Genomic DNA, 25,549 nt, shown 5'->3' with positions numbered 1-25,549 from the left:
CCCCCGGTATCCCAGAGTTTACAGAATCATAACAATCATCGTAATGCAGCGCAATGGCCTATTTGTCTTCTCAAATAGACCGTAGCTGTCCTGAGATCACTGGCTGCATCTTCTTTCCTTTGTATTCTCTGCTTTTATTGAGAGCAAGGGCTCAATAAGTGTCCCACAAAGGAATGAATGAATGAATGAAATTATGTGACTGTGTCAGGGAAATCACTGTGACCATACTTTGCAAACAGCATCTCTGTTAAGTGACTATGTATCAGGAAACTTGAAAACAATTAAATGATATTTAGATAATGTGGAAAAATCAAGTGCATATGGCAACTGCAGGCATAACATTTCACTGAATTAAAAAGAGCCCTCTCAAGTAGCTGCTTCTTTATAACAAGAAGGGAACCAAGGATTATGGGATTAAAATTAGGAAGGAAGAAAATATGTAGATGTAGAGAAAGTATTAATCACCTGAGGAGAGAATACCCTTTCTAAATGGGAAGATATATTTTCTTTTGCTTTCCTTTTGACCACAGATTGAGAGATTGCTCAAGTAACAGAAAAATAAATACTATATCAATCCTAATTTTGGGTGGCCTCCTACAGAAGGTGGCTGTCACCACCAAAGCACCTCTGTTTTCTGATGAGTGTAAGGCAACTTGTTGAGAGGAGCAAAATTACTTGATGTTAAGAAAGGGCTGGGTTAGTTAGAAGCTGGGGGTGGGGAGTGGGAAGGCAGAGAGGGTGGGAGGAGATGAAACAAATGAGGGAAACTGGAGATTGCGTTGTCTGAGGCTGAGCCCTGAAACGGGGTGCAGAGTAAAGAACCCCCACCAAGCCCTGGGGACAGGTGGCTTGGGAAGCTCAACATGCCCAATGTGGGGTTATGAATTTGTGTGCTGTGTGATGTGTGGTAAAAGACTACACATCCCTTCAAAATCTTTGGTAGCATCTACCGTGCTCAATAACAGTTTTAGAATAAATGAGTTCATTCTGGGGAACTCAGCAAGGTGGAGAGTGCTGTGTGTCGCTGGCACAGAGGCAGGGCAAAACCACTCCACAGGAGCTTCTGCATTACACTTACTACCCAGAAAATGTTTTAAAAGATGCATATTATTTAAAATGGCCATGTAAGAAAATGGGTAGCTAGCTGTGGTACTAGGTGTCTGTGTGTGAAATCCTTTTGTTATCATGAAGCTATTGGTTATTGCAATGGTCCTCTGGGATTTCAGAACTGGTCACTTGGTCTTGCTATGGAACAATATCAATGATGAATCATCTCAGCATCTCAGCCATTCATTCAGAAATCTTAAGTACCTATGATGTTGCAGACTCTGTGCTAGACTTTGGCGACAGAGGGGCCAGCTGGCCAGAACCAGTCCCTGGATGCAGTGCAGACTGGCGTGGAGCCTTCAGGACCTAAACCACACCCCCAGAATTGGAAAAATCTTACCGAATCCATGTACTACCGCAGCAGAGAGGGCCTACCCCTGGAACAGATGGAGACCATTCTGAAGTGTCCTGAATATGTTTGTATTTAAATATGTCCCAGATAATAAAATAGAAGGAATGCTTCACGTGATTGGAGAACAGGGTCAAAGACTTTCCCAAGTGTGGCCTGGGGCACTGTGGATTTCAGGGATTCTGCGGCCGCCTCATCTCCTGCAGTTTTACTTGGCTGCCCGGGGCTGCACTTTCTTTGGTAAGACTCTGCTTCCAGGCCCTGCGCTGGGGACTCTCTTCGTAGGGGTTATTGGAGGGATGATGCTTCTCTTGAGATGGAAGTCAACCTGGAAGAACGGAAGAAGCAAGGAGGATGATGGAGTCAGTTTTCTACTTCCTGGAACTGAAATCAGAGGAAGACCTATTTGGACCCAGTTTCACCACAGTTCCAGGTTCTGAGGGCAGGGCACTAAGGAGAATTATTACAGCAACGACCCAGAGCAGCACTGGTGGTGTCATATAGGCTTGGCTAATATTCCACCGCCCGCCAAAATGGTATATAATCACTGGTGATACATAGGGAGTTTCTGGATGAACTTAATATTAATTTATTTTATATGTATTAGAAAAAAAAAACTATACCTCAAACTATGATTTCGCCAATATTGTTGCCCGCCTAGGACAAGAATTAAGATTGATGATGCCATAATAATCCCTTTTATGTTGACTGTATGAATCACAGGTGCCGTGCTCAGGCATGCCAGTGAATGCCTCAGACTTTTGGAACTAAACTTTCCGCCATATTATTCAGAAATACAAATAGGAGATGATATAGATTGTTAGTATGGAATCTTAAATTCCATTTTTCCATGCGCATTAATGCATCATTTCCAGCAATACATGGAAACGTCCGTCCCTTCTGGTCATGGCAAACAGATGTAAAGATGCTACTGACTGACAAGCTGGGATATATTGGCTGTGCAAGGGCTGTAGAAACAACCCAGAGAGCAAAGGGAAAGGGCGTGGCACAGTGTTCTAACTACACTCCCCTGAGGCATCCTTGGCTTTCAAGCCTTTGGAACAGTTTGAGCTGCTGAAGCCAGCTGCCCGTTAAAAAACTTGCAAGGAAGAGGGCTATCATGGAGTTATTTCCTGCCCCTTCCACAAAAATCTACAGCCAACTTTTCTTCTACTTCCCCCAAGTGGGGGAAATCAAAACCAATTGCATTGTCATTATTATTGCCCACATAGTGATGCAAGAATCTAGGAAAGAAAAACAAACAAATGAAGAGATAGAAACAATAAAACAAAGACAGAGAGAATGAAAGGAACATGACATCCGGAAGGCTGTGGGAAAAAGCAAAGGGGAGAACACTGGACTCTGCGAGGTATCTGAGTCTTAATTATAACCCTCTAGTCAATGATCTTTTTCTTTTCTCTTCCCCCAGTCAGATGGATCGCTGCTTTAGAACTGAGAAGAGAGATTCCACTGTGATCAATAAGTGGATTCTTAGTTGTTATTGTGTCTGGGAATTGAATCCAAAAAACAGATTTTTCCCCCTCTGAGTTATATGTGACACGATGATGGGTAATGTTCATTTATTTAAAGGCTATATGGCAAAGGAGGTAAAGAGGTAGAGCGCTTTACTCAAGAGGTTTTGCAATTGTTTGCATCTGGCACCGAATAGACTTGCTTTAATGCAAAACTTAGGCACACAGCTGCCAAACTATCATTTGATTTTAGGGTAAATGAGGCACAGGGGGCATAACAAGGAAAGATAAAAAGGAAAGAGAACATGTTGTTTGGGAAATTGGAACCAGGTAATGGGCTGCAATGGAAGCACTCTTTGCCTCCTGCCTCTGCAAGAAGTCATTTATAATATGCAAGAGGTGGGTGGAAGTGGAGGGACTGGGAGGAGAGAAAGGGAAACTCAAGAAATTTCAGAGGAATTTTCAAAGGATTTAAAGAACGCTTAACCCTGATCCTTGTGCTAAGAAAGGGGTTACGAACACAGGTTATGAGCTTCGCATGAGGCCCTATAATACAGCAGTCTCTAAACTTTTTGGCACCAGGGACCGGTGCTCCTATGAGAATCTAATGCCTGCTGATCTGAGGTGGAGCTGAGGCGGTGATGCTAGTGCTGGGGAGCGGCTGCAAATACAGATGAAGCTTCACTCACTTGCCCACCACTCACCTCCTGCTGTGCGGCCCGGTTCCTAACTGGCCATAGACCAGTACCGGTTTACAGCTTAAGGGTTGGGGACCCCGGCTGTAACATACTGGCTAACGAGGTAGCCCTGAAAGGCTGACAGATTCGAATCATGGCTCCCACCAATTACTCACTATAATATTGGACAAAGTTCTGATCTTCCCGAAATTTCAATTTCCTCACCCACAGATGTGGATGCTTACATCTACCTTGCAGAATTGTTATGAAAGTTACATGAGATAATTCTGAAAAGCTCTCATATAGTATCTGATACATAGTACCTCTAACCGTATTTAAAAAGACAAACTACCTGACTTGACTGCATTGAGTTAACAGAAAAAGGGGAGGGAGGGTCTAGGGTTATATAGAGAATAAACTGGACAGAATGAGGGGGCCCCAGGGAAGAGCTGACCTGTGAGGAAGCAGCCTTGTAGATGATCATTAAATAGGACTGAATTAGTGTTCACAAATCACTGAGCCTCTTCAGCTCTCAGATTCTAATCTAATATAACCAAAGCTCAAAAGATCCAGGCTGTAGATGAAAAAAGTTCTTTGCTTCTTATTCTACCTATAAAAGAAAACCATGGAGGGTTTTGAATATTGGAGAGCAGCAGGTTCTCCGTTGAGGCGAGTAGGAAACAAGGCTCTCTGGGCCCTCGGGGAACCAGGAGGGGACAGTGTGCCATCTGGTGGTAGTCCTTGCCGATGGCCCAGAAGAATGCGACCCATGGGAACCCGGGTATCTGGTCGAGGTCTCTGGCATTTACAAATATTTGTTGGTCACTTTCTAGGTGTCAGTCACTGTACTGCATGCTTTACATGCACTTTCTCATTTCAATCTCTTGTGAAGGAGGTATATAATCACCAGTTTATAGAGGAAGAACTGAGGATGAGAGTAATTGGGTAATTTGTCCACGGTCTGTGGACAAATGAGCTGAATTTAGAACCAGACAGCAGTTTTAATCACTACGCTATGTTAAACAGAAGAAAACAAAAAGTCAGAAGGAAGTGGGGAAGGATATAATAAGAAAATGACGGAATAAAAATTAGCATATGAGAGCAATGAATTTTTTTTTACGGTGCAAGGGAAGCTTAGCAAAGATTAGAACTATGCAATCGGTTGTTTGTGATTTCGTGTAAGTGACCTTTACAATGCGCTGTGAAGGTCCACCTAACTCACCAGTTTTGGTTCTCCAGGACCCACGGTCACACTCACTGTCTCTGGGTCAAACCCAGGTGCTGTAGCAGTGACAGTGTAGGTACCTGGAAGCAACAGCCGGAAGTAATCGCCGTGATGACCTAAAAGTCAAGAATAGAACTCAGTCTGCTGTTTAGAAATCTGCCCCAAATTGGACCTTTATATGAAAAACAATCTGAGGGTCTTAGCTGATCGCAAGCTTGATTTTTCTTAATAGCATGATGAAACTGGTTAAGATTTAAAAACGATCTTAGGCTACTGTACATAATGGGAGTGTGGGCCTCAGCTCCTGGGAAGTCGGAGTTTCGCTCTTCTCTGCACTGAGAGTATTGTGTTTAATTCTAGACTCTCTCTTTCAAAACAGACATGTCCAGTAAAGGGTCGCTGGGAGAAAGGTTGAATATCTCCTTTGCCTGGTAAAGGAGACTAAATGAGACCTCTGTTTCAATGTTCAAAAAGTCACCATGAAGAAATGTCTACCTAAGGAAACAGGCATGAGAACTGTGGGTTTAAGTTGCAGGGAGGAAGATTTTGCTAGACAGAAGCAAAAACTATTGTGGCACACAGAGCTGCCAGGAAAGGAATAGATGGCTTTATGAGATCGTGAGCACTTAAGCAGAGAGCGAATGAGGGGCCCTGGAAAGGCTACACAGTTGTTCGGTGCACAACTTGCACTCGTGTTGCTGGGACTGACAACCATTGTTAGTGGTGCTGTATGTGTGTAATCTTATATTGAGCGAGAGGACTGGACTAAATGACCACTAAAGTTCTGATTTTGAGAATTTTACATTTAATATTTTTTTCCCATCACCTCCAAAAGGAGAAAATAAAATTCAAAAGAAAGCCTGTTTCTCTGTGGCAGGGATATAGCCTTTTGGCTTATATCTCTTTAGAATCAATTGTGACTATGCCTTTAAATTTTCGTGTAGGTGTACAGCAATGAACGATTGAAATAATCACTGCAATTAAGAATCAGATAGACAATAAATAATGAGAAAGTCTCTTTTCTGTCCCTTATTAAATGTCTGTAATTTACTTTAAAATGCTTTAGCAAAAGCAGGATGTCATTATACATATGTTGGATAGTTTAAGTCATACCCCAGGGCTATCATTTTCTTAACTGAGGGAGTGTTAACTAGCATTGTATAAAAAAAGACCCAATTCCAGATACAGGTATTAGGAGAGCTTCAGCTATCTTTATCTCTAATCAACACTTGGTGCTTTGCTAAATGGTATAATGAATGTTATCAATGAGTTTATCCACTGGTGAAATGAGTAATTTATTAATTTAGCATAATGGGTGTTCAAAGTGGGCCCTTATTGGTTAAATTAGTGGTATTCGATATATGTTGATTGGCTAGACATTCCCCACCCTTGTGTGAATAGAGTATAAGAATCTAAGAAGCCCTGAAGCTCTTAGGGACGCCTGAGGTTTGATACCTAAACAGTCCTGGGTCCAGCCACTGGGCGAGAAGATTCTGGTGATCTGTTGCTTGATTATTAGGCTATAGAATTCTGCCTTTAGAATGTTGCTGACTTTGCCTTGAATGAGCCTTTCATGTAGGATGTGTTGAGATCATCTTAAAGAACACATTATCTCCTTAAAGTTGAGATGTCATCGATTTAAACTGACTGTCTGAACTGTAAGACACCTGCTTGATAATAAACGTGTGTGTGGCAGAATATGGCTGAGCCTTGCCGGTGTGGAGGTTGTGGGATGCAGGCAGACCTCAGCTGTCCCTAACCATTGGTAGCTACTGCTCTACTTTAAAACACAAAACACACAACAAAAAGTCCCTATGAGTTGTACATGATCAAATTCAGCTAGGGCAGTTTACAACATCATTGTGCCATGATATTCTGTACTATTCTAGGAGGTTCCATTAAATTTGCCCTGCAACAAGCCTGTAGGATGCATCTTGCTAACTTTTCCCCGAATGGAGGTGTAGCGAGATGCCTTTGTCATGGACAAGATTAAACATCAGTTTTGTTGTCCTTTTTTTTTCTACCCATTTCACACCAGTATCTCAGATACTAATATCTTCAAACCCATAAAACAACCCTAACAAAATGGTATGAGGAAGTGGCTCCTGATGCTGAGAGATGTTACATTTGCACCTTCCTGGTCCTTGCCTCTGATTTCACTGTTCCCACTTCTATCATCCTTTCTTCCTCCAATCCCCTACCCCTAATGGCCTTGATGTCCTTGCTCGTCTCACTGGCTTATTGGCCTCCTGATTATGCTGAAGAAGGAGAAGTAGAAGCTTCTTTCTCATCCTGCTAGGTAGTGGCCACCCACCTGAAGTGACATCATGGTTAATCCCACTGACAGAAATGACAGCCTTAGGGAGATTATTGTTATTCTCATCAAGCACCATTCCCTTGATGCCTTGGTGTACCTGTAGGAAAAAACTTACTGTAAAACTATGATCATAAAACATTTGTATTTTAGAGTCCTCAAAGTTCTTCTGTCTCATCTTTTTACATTTGATCTTCACAAAGATTATCATAATAGCCCTTAACTACTCTCTCTGTCTCTTTCCCCTCCCCAACTCTGTTCTAATAATCTCTTCTCAGTAGAGTAGTCAGAATGATCTTGTTAAAATCTAAATCAAATCATGTCATAGGTCTGCTCAAAACTCATCTTAGAGCAAAGCCCTTATGATGGTCTATAAAGCCACAGCCCCAGTTTGCTCTCTCATCTCATCTCCTACTACTCGCTCCCATATTCTCACGATTGTTTCCGTCTCGCTAGTGTCCTGGCCTCAGATTTTTTGTTTAAATAAAAGTTTTTTAAATTGCGATAAAATACACATAATGTACAATTTACCATTTTAACTATTTTTAAGCATACAGTTCAGTAGTATGTTAAACATATTCACATTGTTTTGCAACAAATCTCCAGAACTTTTTCATCCTGCAAAACTGAAACTCTATACTTATGAAACAATTTCCCATTTCCTCCTCTCCCCAGACCCTGGTAACCACCATTTTACTTTCTGTCTCTATGAAATTGACTATTTGTCTTTTTGTGATTGGCTTATTTCACTTGGCATGATGTCCTCGGGGCTTATTTATGTTGTAGCATGTGGCAGAATTTCCTTCTTTTTTAGGGCTGGATATTTCACTTTATGTAAACAATGGTATACAAATATCTGTTCGAGGTCCTGCTTTCAGTTCTCAAGTATATACTTTTAAGTGGAATTGCTGGATCATGTAGTAATTCTATGTTTAATTTTTTGACGATCTGCCCTATTCTTTTCCACAGTAGCTGCACCATTTTACATTCTTAACAGCAATTTACAAGGCTTCCAATTTCTCCAAATCTTTGCCAACATTTGCTATTTTCTGTCATTGTTTGTTGTTTAACATAGCCATCCTAATGGGTATGAAGTAGTGTCTGATTATGGTTTGATGTTCATTTCCCTAATGACTAGTGATGTTGAGCTTCTTTCACATGCTTGTTGGCCTTGTATTTTCTGTTGTGTCCTCATTGAGGAATCCTTCTTTCTCTAGACATCCGCATATTTTTTTCTCATACCTCTTTTATATCTGTTTAAACGTTACCTTCTCTGTAAGGCTTCCTTCATAGTATTTTGCATTTAACATGTTATAAAATTTATTTTGTTTATTTATTGTCTGTGTGTCTCTTCCACTAGAATAGAAACTCCATATGAGTGGGGATATTTGTTTGTTTGCTTACTCAGAATCTCCAGCATTTAGTAGTTTCTGACAGATAACTATGCTCACTAATGTTGAATGGATAGATTTTATTGGTAGAAGTTCAGATCGAGTCAGAGCAAAAAGGAGACCTGAGCCACCTTACCTACCATTGGAAAACTCTTCTCTTTCTGTAGCCATGAAGGTTAAATAATTCAACTTTACCTGTTCCAGGAACTGGATTAGGGCTTCTCGATTACCCAGCCACTCACGCTGCAATTCCTCTTGGCGAGGAAACTTGTCACAACTCAGCTCCAGCGTGATCTCAAAACAGTTGGTATGAAGATAATTAAAGTCTTGCATTCCTAGGGGAAAGAGGGCAGTAGCAGATTTGCAGAGCCAGGTTCCCACCCGATGCCCCACATCAACTTTCTTTAATCACAGTTTCTCCGTATGCGCCCCATTATCTTCCATTCTACTTCTTGATCTCCATTTATCCTTCTCCATAAAACCTTTCCCCAATTTCCCAGTTCACGTGCCTTTCTATCATTCCAGTTTTCTCTCTTCATAAATGCTCATTTTGTCATCTTCACCCTCAACTCTTTTCTATTTCATAACTTAAATTCACTTCTCGTCCCTCTTAGCATCCCCAAAGTCCTCTTATTAGCCACATCTTAACATTATTAGTCTGTGCACATGTACTACTTTCCAGGGGACAGATTTCCCCAATGAACTATGATGTTCGTCAGACCTGGGAGGGTAGAGATGAGACAGATATCTCGTTTTCACATCCCTCTTCCTACCTGAGAACATAGCACTAACCTGAAAAATAGTTATCCAAGATAAACAGACTCCAGAAAAAGCAGAAGGCAGCTAGATTTTTCTCTATCGAACACTTGTTTGTTTCTATCTTCTATATTATTCCATTAGATCAATTATTTTCAAATATATTTCTGATGATTAGAATGGTGTTTATATCACAAATTTACTTGGGTTATCCATTTAAAAAAATTATCCATTTAATCAACTTGCACCTGCTAGCTAAGCCAAAGCATGCAAACAGCCATTACAGAAAGAATGAAGAAAGTTGAAAAACAACTATAGCCTGTTACATTGGTTCTCTCTCTGCATCAGAATTACCTGGAAGGCTGCACCTTCCAGTCAAATACAGATTGCTGGGTCTTAGCCCCACAGTTTCTGACTCAGAAGATATGGAGTGCGACTCCCAAAGTTACATTTCTAACAAGTTCTAGATAATGCTGAGGATGCTGGTCCAGAGACCACACTGTTGGAATAATCATTTTGATGTACTTAATGACCTTGAAGTTGTACCAGATTAATTTGGGGCAATGATTCTCAGCAGAGGTATGGCCCATGCTTTTACAGAGGATGGGAAGGGAGGGGGAGGAACAAGTATAATTTTAAAAAGTATATTTGATATTTTATATTTTGGAGGGAAAAAAAGAGCTATTGCTGTCCTGATGCAAACTAAAGAAAGTAAAGTTCAACAGAGTCTCCTTGCCTTTTGTTCAAGTGAATTTTCAGCCACCTAACTTCTTCCTCCCCACTCTTTACAGGACCAGCCATCAGCTTAGTCCTCACCAGGGAGCTTTCTACTACACGGGCTCTGGGCAGGTCAGGTTTGAGAGGATGGGGAAAGACAACTGCTAAAACATGATTCCAAAAGATCCCAGCTTCCTGCTTCAGCCTCTTCCCTATCCTTAGCTTCCTTATCTACTGAAGGTTCATAAACAGAGGTTCTATCTCCACTCTGAGGGAGGGCAAAGGCCCAAGGAGTAGAGAGAGAAGCCTCTTGCTGGAGGTTTCTGCTACATTATCAATGGCCAATGTCCTGGCAAACTCCTGCTCATGAGAGATGGGCCGGCAGGGGACAGAGCATACACCAGAGGAACCGTTTGTGTCCAGGCCGGCTCCTCTGCTCATCTGTCCTATGTGAGGCATAATTCCATGGTAGTGAGAAAACGCCTAACATTTATAAGCCAGGAATTTCTAAATGCTTCATGTGCATTATTTTATTTAATACTTACATCAAAATTATGAGGCAAGTATTGTTATTCTTAATGTACAGATAAGGAAACCGAAGCTCAGAGAGATTAAGTAATTGGGCTGAGCCACATAATGGGTAAATGAGCAAGCTGGGTTTCAACCCAATATACCCTTGAAGCCCACACTTAACCACTTGACTACATATTTTCCCTCCTATGCCCTAATCTATTGTGTAAACCACCAGTTTTAAAAGACCACGAGGTGTCCCTACCTTAATTTTAATGAACTGCAAAATGATTAAATGCTAACTTAAGTCTTTGCCATTTTCAGATCTCTATTTGAATGCAAAATTCGATAGTATTTCTGTTGTTTCCCTGAGGAAAAAAAAATTTTAGAAAGAGAAACGAGCCCTACTCTACTTCAGCTCACAGCACTGTTGCACCCAGGCCTCTCCTCACCCTTGCTGAGAGAATACCAGGAAGCCCCATTGGTGATGCCATCTGGGAAGTAGTCCCCACAGTTCCAGCCCTGATGCATCCATCCATGTGCATAGGAGTAGACCTTGGCCAGCTGTAGGAAAAGTGGGCAGAAGTGACCATGGGTGTTCCCAACCCATATGGCAACGCTTATACTCAGAAAAGTAGAGTGAAGCCAAGAAATCCCACTAGGTATAAACAACTGATTATTTGCTTTAGTGAAGAAAATACCAGCAGACATAAAGATGTGTGTGTGTGTGTGTGTGTGTGTGTGTGTATGGTGAACTAGAGTTAGAAAACCTGTGTTCTGAGTTTTCCACTCTCTTGAAGCTAAATGTCTCCAAGTACAAACCGAAGGATGGCATTAGATGATAATAAGCTCCCTTCTAGGTGTACCATTTTCTCTTTTTTAAATTTATTTTCCAATTATAGTTGACATATACAATATTATATTAGCTTCAAGTGCACGACGTACTGTTTGGGTGTTTGTATACCCTATGAAGTGATCACCTTGGTAAGTTTAGCATCCATCTGACACCATACATAATTCTTACAATATTAGTGACTATATTCCTTTTGCTGTACTTTACATCCCTGTGACTATCTTTGTAATTGGCCATTTATTCTTTTTAATCCTTTTCTAGGTTTTCCATTTTCTAGCTGAGTTTTGTAAAAGAAAAGAACAAATAAGATAGTTCTTGGTTTTGTCTGTTTGTTTGTTTCTTTGTTTTTAGGCAAAGCAACCCTTGGTTGACAGATTGCAAGGAACTTGTCAGCTTACAATCCCTTATTTTTTAATTTTTTTTATGCCTACAGCACCTGATCTTCCTAGGTCGTCTTCCATCCAAGTACTAACCAGGCCTGACCCTGCTTAGCTTCCGAGATCAGAACAGGACGAGTCTTGTTCAGGGTAGGATGGCCATAGACTAAGAGAACCATGGTTTATGGGTGAGAGATGCGTGTTGAAGGGAGAGGAATATGTTTAGAATCTCTATTAATTCTTTTTCATTACTATTTTATAACAGTGAACAAAGAGAGATTATTGGAGAAGAATATATCACAGTATACTTGCTTTGCTAAGAAACAATTGGTTTTATTCTCTATGCAATTCATTAATTGATGAATTAATAATTAATGTTGTAATTATCATAATTAATTAATGTTATTAATTTTATTTATATAAATTATGTTCTTAATATATTAACTATAAAATAATCTGTTAATTTTATTCTATTGCTGTTTTGAACTATTATGTAAATCTTTTTTTACATGCATGGTCTATTTTTCGTTAATACAGCCACACTACCATAAAATTACAAGTTAGAGTCTCCCAAATTCACATTTAATGCCACTTGCTTATCACCAGCACTATTAATCTTTTGGCATATTTCTTGTTTGTCATCAGATTAAATACTTTTTTACACTGTAGTAATTGTACTACAAAGCTTTCCTATACATTTACTTTTTCTTGAATTTATGGCTTATACTCAAAACAAAATGTAATTTACTAGAGCATAAGCTCCTAATGAGCAAGTAGTGTTTTCAATTATTTTCTGTGGATCTGTGCGTAATCTGGTCCTGCGTTATTGACTTGACCTGTGTTACTCTCCTAAACCCCAAGTTCATGGCCAGACAAGCTACTGTTCTGCGTACCTTCTGGAATAGCTTGTCATCCGGCGTGGGGGTATTGGCAGTGCGACGGAAACCTCGGACCCGATGCTCCAGGGACTTGTCATATGGGTAATTGGCCACCACTGCTCCTCCATGGAGATTGGCAGAAAGAATAAAGTTGAAGGAGCGTATCCACTGTATCACAGCCCGGGTCTCAGGTTCCACCTGAGGAGAGAGGAGAGCTTGGCGGAGAAGCTGCAACTGACGGTACCAAATGGCCGTTCATATAAGTTTGCCAGGAAGTGGCCTGAGGCAGTAGCATGTCTGAATAAGACAGATATGAGAAGTGTAGATGGAGAAATTTTGATCTTTCACATGATAATTTTAAATAAGTGGATGAAACCCTTTTTCAAAATGTCACCTTATGTAGAATCTTGACGTACAAAATAGATAAGAAGAGAGCATTTAGGGCACTGAAACCATGGTGAATGATACTACGATGGTGGATACGTGTCATGATACATTTGTCCAAACCCATAGAATGTACCACATGAGGAGTGAACACTAATGTAAACTGTAGACTTTGTGTGATAAGGATGAATCAACGTAGGTTCATCACTTGTGACAAATGCACCGCTCTGGTACAGGATGTTGCTGATGAGAAACGGGGTAAATGAGAACTCTCTGCCCTTTCTGCTCCATTTTGCTGTGAACCTCGAATAGCTCTAAAAATAAAGTCTACGAGAGAGAGAAGGAAAGAGAAAGAGAGAGGATGAGACGGACAGACAGACACCCTAGCTTGGCCTCTCTCTGGCCCCTAAGAAAGCATTCTCCAATTTATCCACTGTTCCAACGGTTTCTGAGGTGCCTTTGCAGAAATTTAGGGCTCTGGTAAATAAATCTGAAAAAATGCTGGTTTAAAGTCATCGTTTTCAACCTCCTCCTTAACCCAACAGATCTGCTGTAATGTTGACATGTGGAGCCCACTTCTGTGATCATACTCAAATTTCATGGATTAGAAATAGTGTAATATGGGCCAGTCTTGGCTAATTAGTGAAATTCCACCCTTTCTATTGCATATTATAGTGCTAGTGAGTGGTATCTAAGGAAAGCCTTGCATCCACTTGGACTTGCAGTATAAGTAAATAATTGACAGTCCTCGGTGTTCTTCCTCCTCTCAGGATGGATGTGCTTAGAGGTTATGTGGTGTCAATGTGTTAATGGCTCTTCCTGGGCACAGGCCCCATCTTTCCTATCCCAGGGAGAAGTGGGAGAATAGGGATTGATTTTCACCCAATCAGAATGGATATAATACCAAGGGGGCCAGTCCTGCTTCATGACCAGGGCTCAGCCCTTTCGAAGCAGACCTTTCTCTGTGACCTCAGCCTCTCTCCATTAGAACAAAACCAGCCTCTCACTGTTCCTCCCCCTCAAGGCTGTCCCACCAGGAGGAAGAGAGACTTATTTCTCATTCTCTTTTTTTTCTTCTAAGATTCAGAGAGTGGAGCAAGTGAGAATCTAATTAATTAGCTCAATTGCTTTATTTTACTTCAATAAGCTGATAAATTAAAACACTCTTCTGGCTGGATATGCTGACTAGGACAAAGATATTTTTGATTTATTATTTACTTGAGCCAAGAGTATAGCTGCTGTATAAAATCTAAACATGTCAACGTGACTTTTGTTTCATTGCCAACTGAGACTATTCCATCTAGAAAACTCCAAATAGAAAGCCTTACACCTGTTTTTCTGTTTCTCTCCCCAGTCTCTAAATTTACATGTTCACAAACAGTGTAAAAACAGAGTGGCGGTGAAGCTCTGAAGACGACAGGAGTCATTCCTGAGAGCAGGCAGAAACCTTCACGCTGCAGGGGTGGCACCGCAGGACTCCTGGGGAGAAGGGCCTGAGAACATCGGGTGGGATCTTCTGACAGAGAGAGAAAGGGAAACGAGTGTGGTAAAGTGGTCAAGGGTCAAATAAAGAGGGAAGAGGAAAAACTATAAGGGTGAGACTCTCTGAACTTCTTTCTAAAGCTAATTGATGAGCATACGGTTCATCACATGTAAGAGAGATTTCTCTATAGAATGCTAGAGTTCTGTGTCAACAGTACAGTGTGGTAGAAAGAACGCTGGATTAGGAATTGGAAGACCTGGGTTTTAACCCTGATTCCATCAATTACTAGCTGTGTGGATTTAAGTTTTTTTTATCTATAGGCGTAACATCTATAAAACAGGGATGGATAACACTGTTTGATGCATTCATCATACAATACTAGAATAATCAACTGAAATACTAGCTAAGAATTGTGTAAGATTATAAAATATTGTTTCACCTCCTTCACTACCATGGCCATTAACATCAAACATTGTGTGAGCAGGAGCTCCACAGAAGGCCTTATGCTAGGGGAGGGAATAAAGGTAAAGAGTCGTAAGACACAATTATTATTGCTTTGGACACATTAACATGGAGTTAATGCTTAATTCTTGCTTGTTTAGTGATATGAGGATTGCTAGAAGAAATTTACTAGTTTCTGTTTGCAAATTGCTTCTCATACCTGACTTTTCCAGTTGTCTGGAAGGGGCAAATGGTGGTTGGGGCCTCCGTACTTCTCATTGTAGTAGATGTAGGTGTTGAGGTCGGGGAAGTTGCGGTTCAGGTCCACTCCATTTGCATTGTTCCTGCCAACCAGATACCCAGAAATGTCTGGGCCCTGGGGGAATATGGAGAGACAAAAACATGAAGTTTCAGAATGGATCCTATGTTTGAAGAACACCATACAGTTCTTTTTAGGTATTGGCTTAATCTATCAAACGATATAGCATTTTCTTTTTTAACTTATCCAAAGCCTCAGTGGTGTGGTTCAGGTTTCCCTGTGGACCACATGCTGGAGGTAGAGATCTCAGAATAAGCTCTAATAAGAGTAGGATGTTTCAGGATGAAAACCCCTAGTTTTTAAAAAGCAGCTTTATTGAGATATAACTTACATCCCATAAGATTCACTTGTTTTAAGTGTTCAATTCAATGAATTTTAGATGCTCACAGAGTTGTACAACTACCACCACAATCTAATTTAAGAACGTTTCTATCACCCTAAAAAAAACTCATGTCCATTTACAGTCACTCCTCATTTTTCCTTCAGCCCTAGGTAATAACTTTTTATCTCTATAGATTTGCCTTTTCCAGACATTCACATATGTGGGATCGTACATTATATGTTTGTTTTTTTCACTAGACAATGTTTTTGAGGCTCTTCCATGTTGTAGCAAGTATCAGTACTTCATTCTTTTTTATAGATAAATAGTTCCATTATATGAATTTATCACATTTTGTTTACCCATTTACCAATTAATAGACTATATTAGTTTCCTAGGGCTGCCAAAACAAATTACTACAAACTTGGAGGGTAATAACAACAGAAGTTTATTCTCCCACAGTTCTGGAGGCTGGAAGTCTGACATCAAGGTGTCAGCAGGGCCATGCTTGCTAAAGTCTCTAGGGGACGATCCTTCTTTGCTTCTTCTAGCTTCTGGCAGTTGCCTCCAATCCTTGGTGTTCCTTAGCTCGTAGATGCTTCCAATTTCTGCTTCCATCTTCCCATGGCCTTCTCCCCCATCTGTTTGTGCCGCTGTACAAATTTCTTTCTTCTTATAAGGACGCCAGTCATATTTGATTTAGGGTCCACCCTAATCCAGTATGACTTTATCTTAACCTGATTATATCTGCAAAAACCTTATTTCCAAATAAGGTCACATTCATAGATTCAAGGTGGATATGAATTTGGGGGGATGTTATTCAACCCAGGACATGGACATCTGGGTGGTTTCCACTTTGGGGCTGTCGTGAATAATGCTGTTATAAAAATTCGTGTATAATTCTCTGTGTGGACATACGTTTTCCTTTTCCTTGGGCGGATGGATGCTTAGTAGTAGAACTACTGGGTGGTAAGGTAAATCTATGTTTAACTTTTCCAGAAATGCTAAACTGCTTTCCAAAGTGGCTGCACCATGATAAACTCCCTTACTACTTTTTATAATTTAGTATCCTTGCTTATCTTCCTTATGAGCAATATCAATCTCATGCTTACACTTCAAATTTCTCTGCTCACACTTCAAATTCTCTCATTTATTTGGTTATATATTCATTCATTCACCCATTTGGTCAACCAACATTTATTCCAGTCCATCTTCCATACACTCTCTGATAGACACTGGGGAAAGAAACAATGAGAGAGTATTATTCTAGCATTCTAAGAATTCATATTATACATGAGGAGATAAATATTTACATACATAACTAAAATATATAAAGCAGTAGAAAACAGATATGTGCAAAGGCCTTTGCCAAACTGAAATTCCATTTAATGTTTTGGGTGGCATTGGAGAAGGGGAATAGTCCCCTGGACTGCGGGAACCCTGCGGACTGAGAGAGCAGAGCCCAGTTTGGTGGCTGTTCCTTGAAGAAGGGCGAATGGTTCGATGCCAGACAGCTAAAATCTCACAGATATACTACCAGTCACATAGTTTTCTAAGAAATCTTAGTTTTCTCGGATTTCTTCATTTTTCATGGCATCTTGCTCATATTTTATTTTTAGATTTCACCAAGAACAATTTTTTTTTTTTTGAAGTCCTCTTACATTTTCTACATCAGTTCTGCCCAGCGAAAAACATTTATCTGATTTTTCTGTTTGGAGTTTGATCTTTCACTTCTATAAGATAATGATTTTTCTTATTCTTCTAGAGGTTTTTCACTCCTTGCTTATTCACATCAACATAGCTCTTACCTGTGTCCATATTAAGAGTTTTATTAATTTACCTATTGGAATTACTGCTCACACTGGGTCATTAATTAAGCAGGCAAGGAAAGGATTCCCTTAACAGTGGGTTCACATAAACAGGGTTGGTGGTGTATTAGTTTCCTATTGTTGCCGTAACAAATTATCACAAATTTACTGGCTTAAAACAGCACAAGTTTATTATCTTTTGGAGTTTTGGAGATCTGAAGTCTCACAGGACTAAAACTGAGGTGTCAGCAGGGCTGTGTTCCTTCCACAGGCTCTAGGGGAATGCGTTTCCTGACTTTTCCAGCTTCTAAAGGCCACCCACATTCCTTGGCTCATGAGCCCTTCTTTCATCTTCAAAGCCAGCAGCATAACATTGAAACCTCTGATTCTGACCTGCCTCCTTATTCCACATCTAAAGGACCCTCGTGATTGGTTATACTAGGCCCATCCAAATAATCCCATATATTTTAAGGTCAGTCAACTAGCAACCTTAATTCCCCCTTACCATGTAACATGACATATTCTCAGGCCCAGGGATTAAGACTTGGACATCGTTGTGGGGAGGCGAGGGCATTCTTCTGCCTTACCCACAGGTGGCTTTAAAGTTTGGTGACCAGGCAGGTCTTCCCTGTGAAGGTTTCTTATAGGTATGACAGGTAGCTCTGAGAGTTTGAGAACTCGATGGGTCTTTTCTTGGGTTTGGGCTCAAGATCTGCACCCTCTGAACAAGTATACAACAGGGGAGTGGAGATGACTGGCTCCCCAAAAATGGCTATAGAATTTAGTGGGCTGGCAGGGGTTCTCCCCACTTCCTCCCACTCCACCTCATCCCACTAGAGATCTGAGAATTTCTCCAGTTTTCCTACTGCAGTACAAGGATTGGCCAAGAGAAAGAGAGCAGCCAGGCTGGGGTTCTCCCCTACACGTCTTTTGAATTTTTCTGCTGTTTTGGGAACTCAAGTCTTGAGGCATGTTAGTATGCGCCTGTCTGATTTCCACTGGAGGGTCAAAGTTGTCTTTTCTCATTTGTTCAGTCATGTCAGCAGACAGTTGTGAGATGGCAAGGGTCAAATTTGTGTTTGGTTCAACATCTTGGCTCCGCTTCCCTCCCTGCCTCTACTCCCCGCAGCCTCAGGTAGGTTTAAAAATACTCTTGGGATGGGCTGGTCATGGAAGGACAGATACTGAGTGACTCTACTTATATGGGACCCTGTGGTCAGATTCATGGAATTAGGAAGTGAAGGGTGGTTGCTAGGGGCTGTGGGGAGGGAGAAATGGGGACCACTAAACAATGGACATAAAATTGCGGTCGAGCAGGATGAGTACGTTTGGGAGATCTGCCGTACAACATTCTACCTATTGTCAATAATACTGCATTGTACACTTAAAATTTTCTTAAGAAGATAGATTTCATCTTGAATATTTTTACCACAATAAAATATTTTTTTTAATTTAAAGTAGTGAAGTCTAGCCTTAAAAATGAAAAATTTATCATCTACTCTAAATAAACGTATTTTTAAATTAAAAAAAAAGTTTCAATTTACAACACCTCTCAAAAAAAAAGGAAAGAAAGAAAGAAAGAAAGAAAGAAACAAACAAACAAACAAACAAAGAAACAAAGAAAGAAAGGAAAAACCCCACAAATAAACAGATCAGGATTAAATATAGCTTTTGAAGGAATATATCATTGTGTGAGGCAGGTGCCTGGTTTTACCCACTGAAAGTACTAATTCGGTAGATTGAGAAGGGGAATGGGGCGATCTGGGAATATGTATTTCAAAAATCTTCACTTAAGATTCTGATGCACAGCCACAAAAAGTATCACCGCTTTCAAGTTAGGCACACTGACATTTTGTATTTATGTTAGGAAATAAAGTAAAAGCCCACAGACATTTTTTTTCTTATCTCTCCCCAGCAACTATAACTCCAAAATGAAGAATTTAAAAAGCTGAGTACTATACTAGTAAAGGAAAACAACCTACAGAATATAAGAAAGTATGAAGAATCTCGAATTAACCCCTTACTCCGCATTCCGGGAAATGCTCAATCTTCCTGATTCCCCACTCCCCAAATGCAAACATGTCTTGTGGGAGCCAGTAGAGTATTTAGGGTTCCAAGCTAAAAGTCAGGGAAGGAGGTCTATTTTGCAATATCCTTTCATGCCTGTATAGTATTTTCCAGTTTACAAAGTATTGTCACAAATATTGCCTCATTGATCCTCCCAGTGAAAGGGAGGTCAGCTGAAAAGGTGTCGAGGTCACCTGGAAAGGAAGCTCAGAGAGAGCCCACATTCACGGCGTAGGGTGCCAAAGGACTGAAGCCAAGTGTTCATACTCGATTATATTTCTATTGGTTTCTTCTCTATTACATAATGACATTGACAGTGGAACAGAGAAGATACGTTGTCTACTGGTTTGCACTTTATTCCTTAAGATGGCTTTATTCTCCGCAAGGCTCAGTACCTGGGCGGCGGCCACCTCGTAGCCATCTGGGTTCATGGACGGCAGGATGTGAATGCGCGTGCCCTCCACTAGCCGGACGATGCGCTGGTTCCCGTTCCGAAACTCCTCACACAGGAACTCGGACAGCTGCAGCAGCAACTCGCGGCCCAGCACCTCGTTGCCATGCATGTTCCCTACATACTTGACTTCTGGTTCCACTGCGAGCGTGAAAAAAAACATGCAGGAAGATAAAAGATGGGGGAAGCTTGCAAGTTGATTCCTAATCTTGCAAAGGGACCTTTTTCGTCTTTGTCAGTAATGGATCAAAGAGAATCTCATATTTCCGTTGGGTCTTTTCCAATAATAATTCAAACAAATTGCAATTACAAATGCTACAAAACTTCATGCCAGGAATAATAATGACTACTGTTTATTGAACTCCTACTGTGTACTAGGCATTTATGCTCACTATTGGTAATCTTCACAGAAAACCCATCAAGTGGACATTTTTAGCCTCAGGATGAGGATACTGGAGAGGCATGAGGTTATACTTGTCTGAGGTCACCTAGCTAATTAATATGATGGCGACCCAAGCCCAGAGAGTGGTTACAGTAGCTCCCTGCTGTTTAGAGACAAATTTTTTCAGGATAAAAGTGTTTTTTTTTTCCCAAGATCTGATCACATAAAGTACTCTAGGTTATAACATAACAGTTCTTAATTATCTTAGTTGGAAACTTAATTTTCCTGGTAGGAAACTAAAATCTCTCCTTCATATCTGAGAACATTGTGTTTCGAGACACAGAGTAGGAAGGAGTGTACCTACGTCTCATTCCTTAATCTTCTCTTTGGCTAGGTTCACTGTTCAACTGAAGTAAGAACTGAGGTCATGAAAAGAGCGTCTGGAACCATTTAAAGTAAATCGTTCTTGAACCCTTTTAAAAGGAACGGGGAAAGCTCCGGCCAAGTGATTTCCCTTCCACCCTCCATGATTTCCCTTCTACCCACCTTCCTGCCTCCACGACTTTTCTGATTCTTGACTTCTTCCTCTCCCCATTTCCAAATCTTCCTTAACATCCTTGTGGGCTCTGTGAAGCCAACTTGAGTTCTGTCTGCTGGGAGGGAACTTGCTGTCGCACTTCCCTTTTATGATACGTACCATTTTCTACTATTTCGCCCAGCTTTGCACATGTCCTACTTTCTTTACCGGACCTGGCCTTTGCAATGTATGCGATTTTTAATTTTCTTTAGGTTGTGATTCACTGTTATTCGTCTCAGTATACCTACAGCCATCTTTCCTAAAGGAATGTCTAATATCCAAAAGGATCATGTAGTGCATTCTCCACAATGCAGAGCCTTTGATCTTAGTGCATTTCCTTAATCTTAGATTTTGTCTTTCTTACTTTTCCTTTTTTTAAAATTAATTAATTAATTAATTAAGTTTTTTATGGTGACATTGGTTAATGAAATCCAGTAAGTTTCAGCTGAACATTTTAACAGTAAGGCATATATATTTACATTGTGTGTTCACCTCCCATAGTTAGATTTCTTTTTGTCAACACTTATATGACCCCTTTTACCTCATCTACCTCCCCTCTCCTCCCTTCTCCCGACTCTGGTTTTCTTACTTTCTTTGTGTAAAAATATCCCTTCTTTTAGGCAAGAATGGTGATAACAGATGGCAGGTAGTATTCTACATCTTTGATCAGTAAAATAAAATTTGGAAAAAAAAAAAAAACTATTTTAGTCCCCTCCAATCTCTCTTATTTATTTAAAAAAAAAATTGTTTTAACGTCTGTGAAATCCAAAAGTTGGCAACCACTGCCCCGTAGAAATTAGCATAGTGCCTTGCACTTAGTAGGTGATCAAATTCTTTTGTCTATTTTCAATATATGCAAAATACAACCACTTCTCATAACAACCACTGCTATCATCGTGGTTCAAGCCCCCAGTCTAACATCTGGGTTATTACAATAAATTTCCTCCTTGAACTCCTTGCATCTGCCTAGTTCCATTAAAGCATATTCTCCTGAGTCAGGAGTCTGCAAACTTTTTTTCTGTAAAGGGTCAGGCAGGAAATACTTTGGGCTTATGGGCTATATTGTCTTTGTCACAGCTACTCAACTCTTGCAGCAAAAGCAACCACAGACAATACTAAAACAAATAGGCAAGACTGTATTTCAAAGAAACTTCATTTATCAAAAAAAGGTAATTAACTGGCCCTAGGGCTGTAGTCCGTCGAACCCTGTTCTGAGTGATCTTTAAAGTTTTTAAGTCAGATCATGTCACTCTTCCGCTTAAAACCCTTCAGTGGTTTCTTGCTTCACTCAAAGGAAAAGCCAGATCTTTACAAAACCTGTAACACCATACAGGATCTCCTCCTGCCTGATTTCCCTGACCGTACTGCTCTGATCTAGTCTCTTGCTCGCCCATCGTTCACTCTGCTGGAGCTGCAGGGGCCTCCTTGCTGTTCTTCATACATGCCAAGCATGCGCCTGCTTTTTCCTCTGCCTGCAGCATTTTCCTCTCCAATATCAGTATGGCATGCTCCATCACATGCTCAGTAAAGAAGATCTTCCTAACTCCATCCTCCACTCAATCCATAGTCCTCCACAGCATTCCCTGTCTTTCTTTCCTGGTTTATTTTCTCTATAGCACTTATTTTCTTCCGATATATTTACTTAGTTACCCATTTACTGCCAGTCTTACCCAGCTAGAATTAAGGCCCTGAGGGCAAGGTTTTTGCTTTATTCTCTGTTGCATATTCAGAGTCTACAAAAGTGCTTGTATATAGTAGATAATCAGTAATACTTGTGGAATGAATAACAAATGAATGAAAGGAATGAACTGATGAACAGCTAAATTATAGGCATCGGAGAAAAGAAGGATCGATGAGGGCTAAATAGTATAGAAAAGTTTCAAGGAAGGCTTGGATGCTAGAAAGTAGAGGAGGCACCAGGAAGGGGGTGCAGAGTGAGGGGCTAACTCTATAATGCCCATTAGCACCCACGAGCTTCCACAATGAACAAACAACTTGAGTAAAACCAGGTGCTCGCTATGCAAGTAGAGTTTCAAAGCGAGGCCCTTGTCCTCACTTAATCACAGTCTCCCTTTCCCCCACTGTACCCTCCTCGCTGACCTTGTAATATTCTGAAGTTGTCATGGACAGAATCCACTGGCTATGAGATTGTCAGTGAAGGTTTTTAAGCAAGGGATTGAGAAGATTAAATCAGTATTTAGAGAAATTATCCAGGCATTTCTGTGCTAAATGCAAGGTTCAAAGAGTGGTGGCAGTTAGGAGTTAGGGGGTCAGAAGGAGCCTGGGGCAATCATTTCAGCAGACGGTGGCAGAGTGTTGGCTAAGGTGGAGGGTATGGAAGTGGAATGGAAAAGAGAGATTTGAAGTTGACAGTTTGAAGGAGGAACTGACGTAACTTGAATGTCACAATTGCTATAAGTGAAGCAACGACAAATTAGAAACAACTTAAGTCTATCCATATATCCACAGTTAAATACAACCATGCAATGAAATATTATGCAGCCAAATGATGATGTAAATCTACATTTACAGACCTGGATGCTATTCACAAAAGACTATAAAATGAGAAATGTAGTTTATAGTATGATTCCAATTTTATAAAAGAAATTATGTGTATTCGTAAGGGAGGTTCAATATGCATAGGAAAAATTCTAGAAGGGTGTACACAAATATGTTAACAATAGTCATCTGTGAGTGATGGGATTATGAGTGAGTTTTCTTTCCTTCTCTAATTTCTAATGTTAATCCAAACATCGATTGCTTTTTATAACTGAAACAAACTAACAAAAAAATAACCCAATGAATAAAACTAATACCTCAGGCCTCAAACCCTCTCCAGGATATCCTTCTCTACCCCATTCTCATTCCCATCCCAAAACATCCCTAAACCTTTCAGTTTCCTGACAGAACTAGAAGAGCTGATTGTTTCTGCTTATGTCTCCTGAGGCATTGGACAGGGAAAGACAGAATAATAGCAAGGGGAAAAGAGGGGTCATAGGAGGAATGGAAGGGGTAGGATGGGAGAAGGGAAGAAGACTCATCTTTTACAATTAAGGTCTTGAGCAACTAGAACCCAAAGAAGAAGAATGAACTGGAGCCTGAACTGGTGTTGCAGCTCCCCAGAGGCAGGGGCTATTTGAGGGCTAAGCATAGGTTGAGGAAGAGGTGATACTTTCTAGGTGGAGGGGTCTGCAGACCTCCCCCGGACCCCTCTCCCGACCCGCATCCCTGATCACTGCATTTGTAAAGGAAGGGTCCGGCCCTACACACTCCAAGAATTGCTCGAGGCTTACAAGGCTCGTGGATTCCGGGGTAGTCGCTGAATTCCAGCACATAGAGGTGTCTCCCCTTCACACTGCGCCCGATGCTGTAAACCCGCGTGATGTAGGGGCATTCGTTGTGCACCTTGTACAGCGTCCGTACGAGGTCATCATAGCGGCTGTGGCGAAAGGTCACCGGGGCAACCAACTGGAAGAGGAGGAGGTGGAGGAAGACTGAGAGCAGGCCTGACATCTTGCTGGGCTTTTTCAAAGAGAACCACTGAAATGGGCCCCACCTCTCCCAACAACCTGGCTTCTTCACCAATCAAAATACAAGAGCTGGGAACCAGCTCTTCCTAGTTTCCCACCAGTAAACACCAGGGTGACAGCACCTGGGAAGGAAGTTCCCAACTGTCCCGTCCAAAGCTGGAAATTATTTATGTAGCTCTGGAATAACCACTCATCTCTCCTCCCCCATTTCTCTGCTTCTTCTAATGCAGGAAAATCTTTTGAAAGGTTTTGCACTCCCCCAGATTGACTAGTTTCACTGATTCTGGTTTACCTATTAACTGGACTGTAAACAGGCTTCAATAAATAGCTACTTATAACCCTTTGATTCCCAGGGAATGTTGAGAAACTTGGCCTATGCTAGTTCCCTATATTACAATTTAAAGAGGTGTATTAAAAGAGACTTCTCTGTTCCCTTCCCTTCATCCCACATACTGCTGCCAGACTATCTTTCTGAAGCACAGCTTTGTCTCGTCCCTTTTCTCTTCAAAAATCTTTCACCAGATATCACTGAGAAAATGAATTTTAAGTCACATATCCGATAATATATCCAGAATACATCAAGAATTCTTACAACGGAACAATCAAACAAACAACCCACTATAAAAACGGGCAAGAGATTTGAATAAACATGTCATTAAAGTAGATATATGAATGGCAAATAAGCACATTTAAAGACGTTCAACATTACTGGTCATTAAGGAAGTGCAACTTAAAACCACAGTGAAATATCCCATTATGTCCACCAGAGCAGCTATAATACAAAAGACACAATAACAAAGGTTGGTGAGAATAGGGAGAAACTAGAAACCTCATGTATTGCCAATGGGAATGTAAATGGGGCAGCCACTTTAGAAAATAGTTTCTTATAAGGTTAGATATACACTTAACTATATAACCAGCAATTTCACTTCTAGGGATCTACCCAAAAGAAATGAAAACATATGTCCACACAAAAACTTGTATGTGAATATTCACAGTGGTATTATTCACAATAGATAAAAAGTGGAACTGATTCAGATATTCATTAACTGATGAGTGGGTAGACAAAATGTGGTATATCCATACAATAGAATATCATTTGACAATGATACATTGTACAACATAAATGAAACTTTACTTTATTATGCTCAGTGAAAGAAGT

General features: G+C 40.6%; 1 protein-coding gene across 1 annotated transcript; it reads right to left on the bottom strand.

The window, feature by feature from the left end:
* Positions 1–1,333: 1,333 nt before the first annotated feature.
* Positions 1,334–24,666, bottom strand: CPN1 (carboxypeptidase N subunit 1). The gene is given in 11 exon segments (XM_006926006.2): positions 1,334–1,413; positions 1,573–1,741; positions 1,743–1,784; positions 4,828–4,946; positions 7,145–7,244; positions 8,731–8,870; positions 10,971–11,082; positions 12,642–12,824; positions 15,155–15,310; positions 19,843–20,039; positions 24,151–24,666. Coding segments are annotated over 11 exon segments (1,518 nt in total). The 5' UTR covers positions 24,371–24,666.
* Positions 24,667–25,549: the final 883 nt, after the last annotated feature.

Source organism: Pteropus alecto, unplaced genomic scaffold, assembly GCF_000325575.1.
Source record: "Pteropus alecto unplaced genomic scaffold, ASM32557v1 scaffold88, whole genome shotgun sequence".
NCBI classification, from domain to species: Eukaryota; Metazoa; Chordata; class Mammalia; order Chiroptera; family Pteropodidae; genus Pteropus; species Pteropus alecto.
The sequence above is the reverse complement of the archived record's forward strand: the minus strand, read 5'-3'. Positions and strand labels throughout refer to the sequence as shown.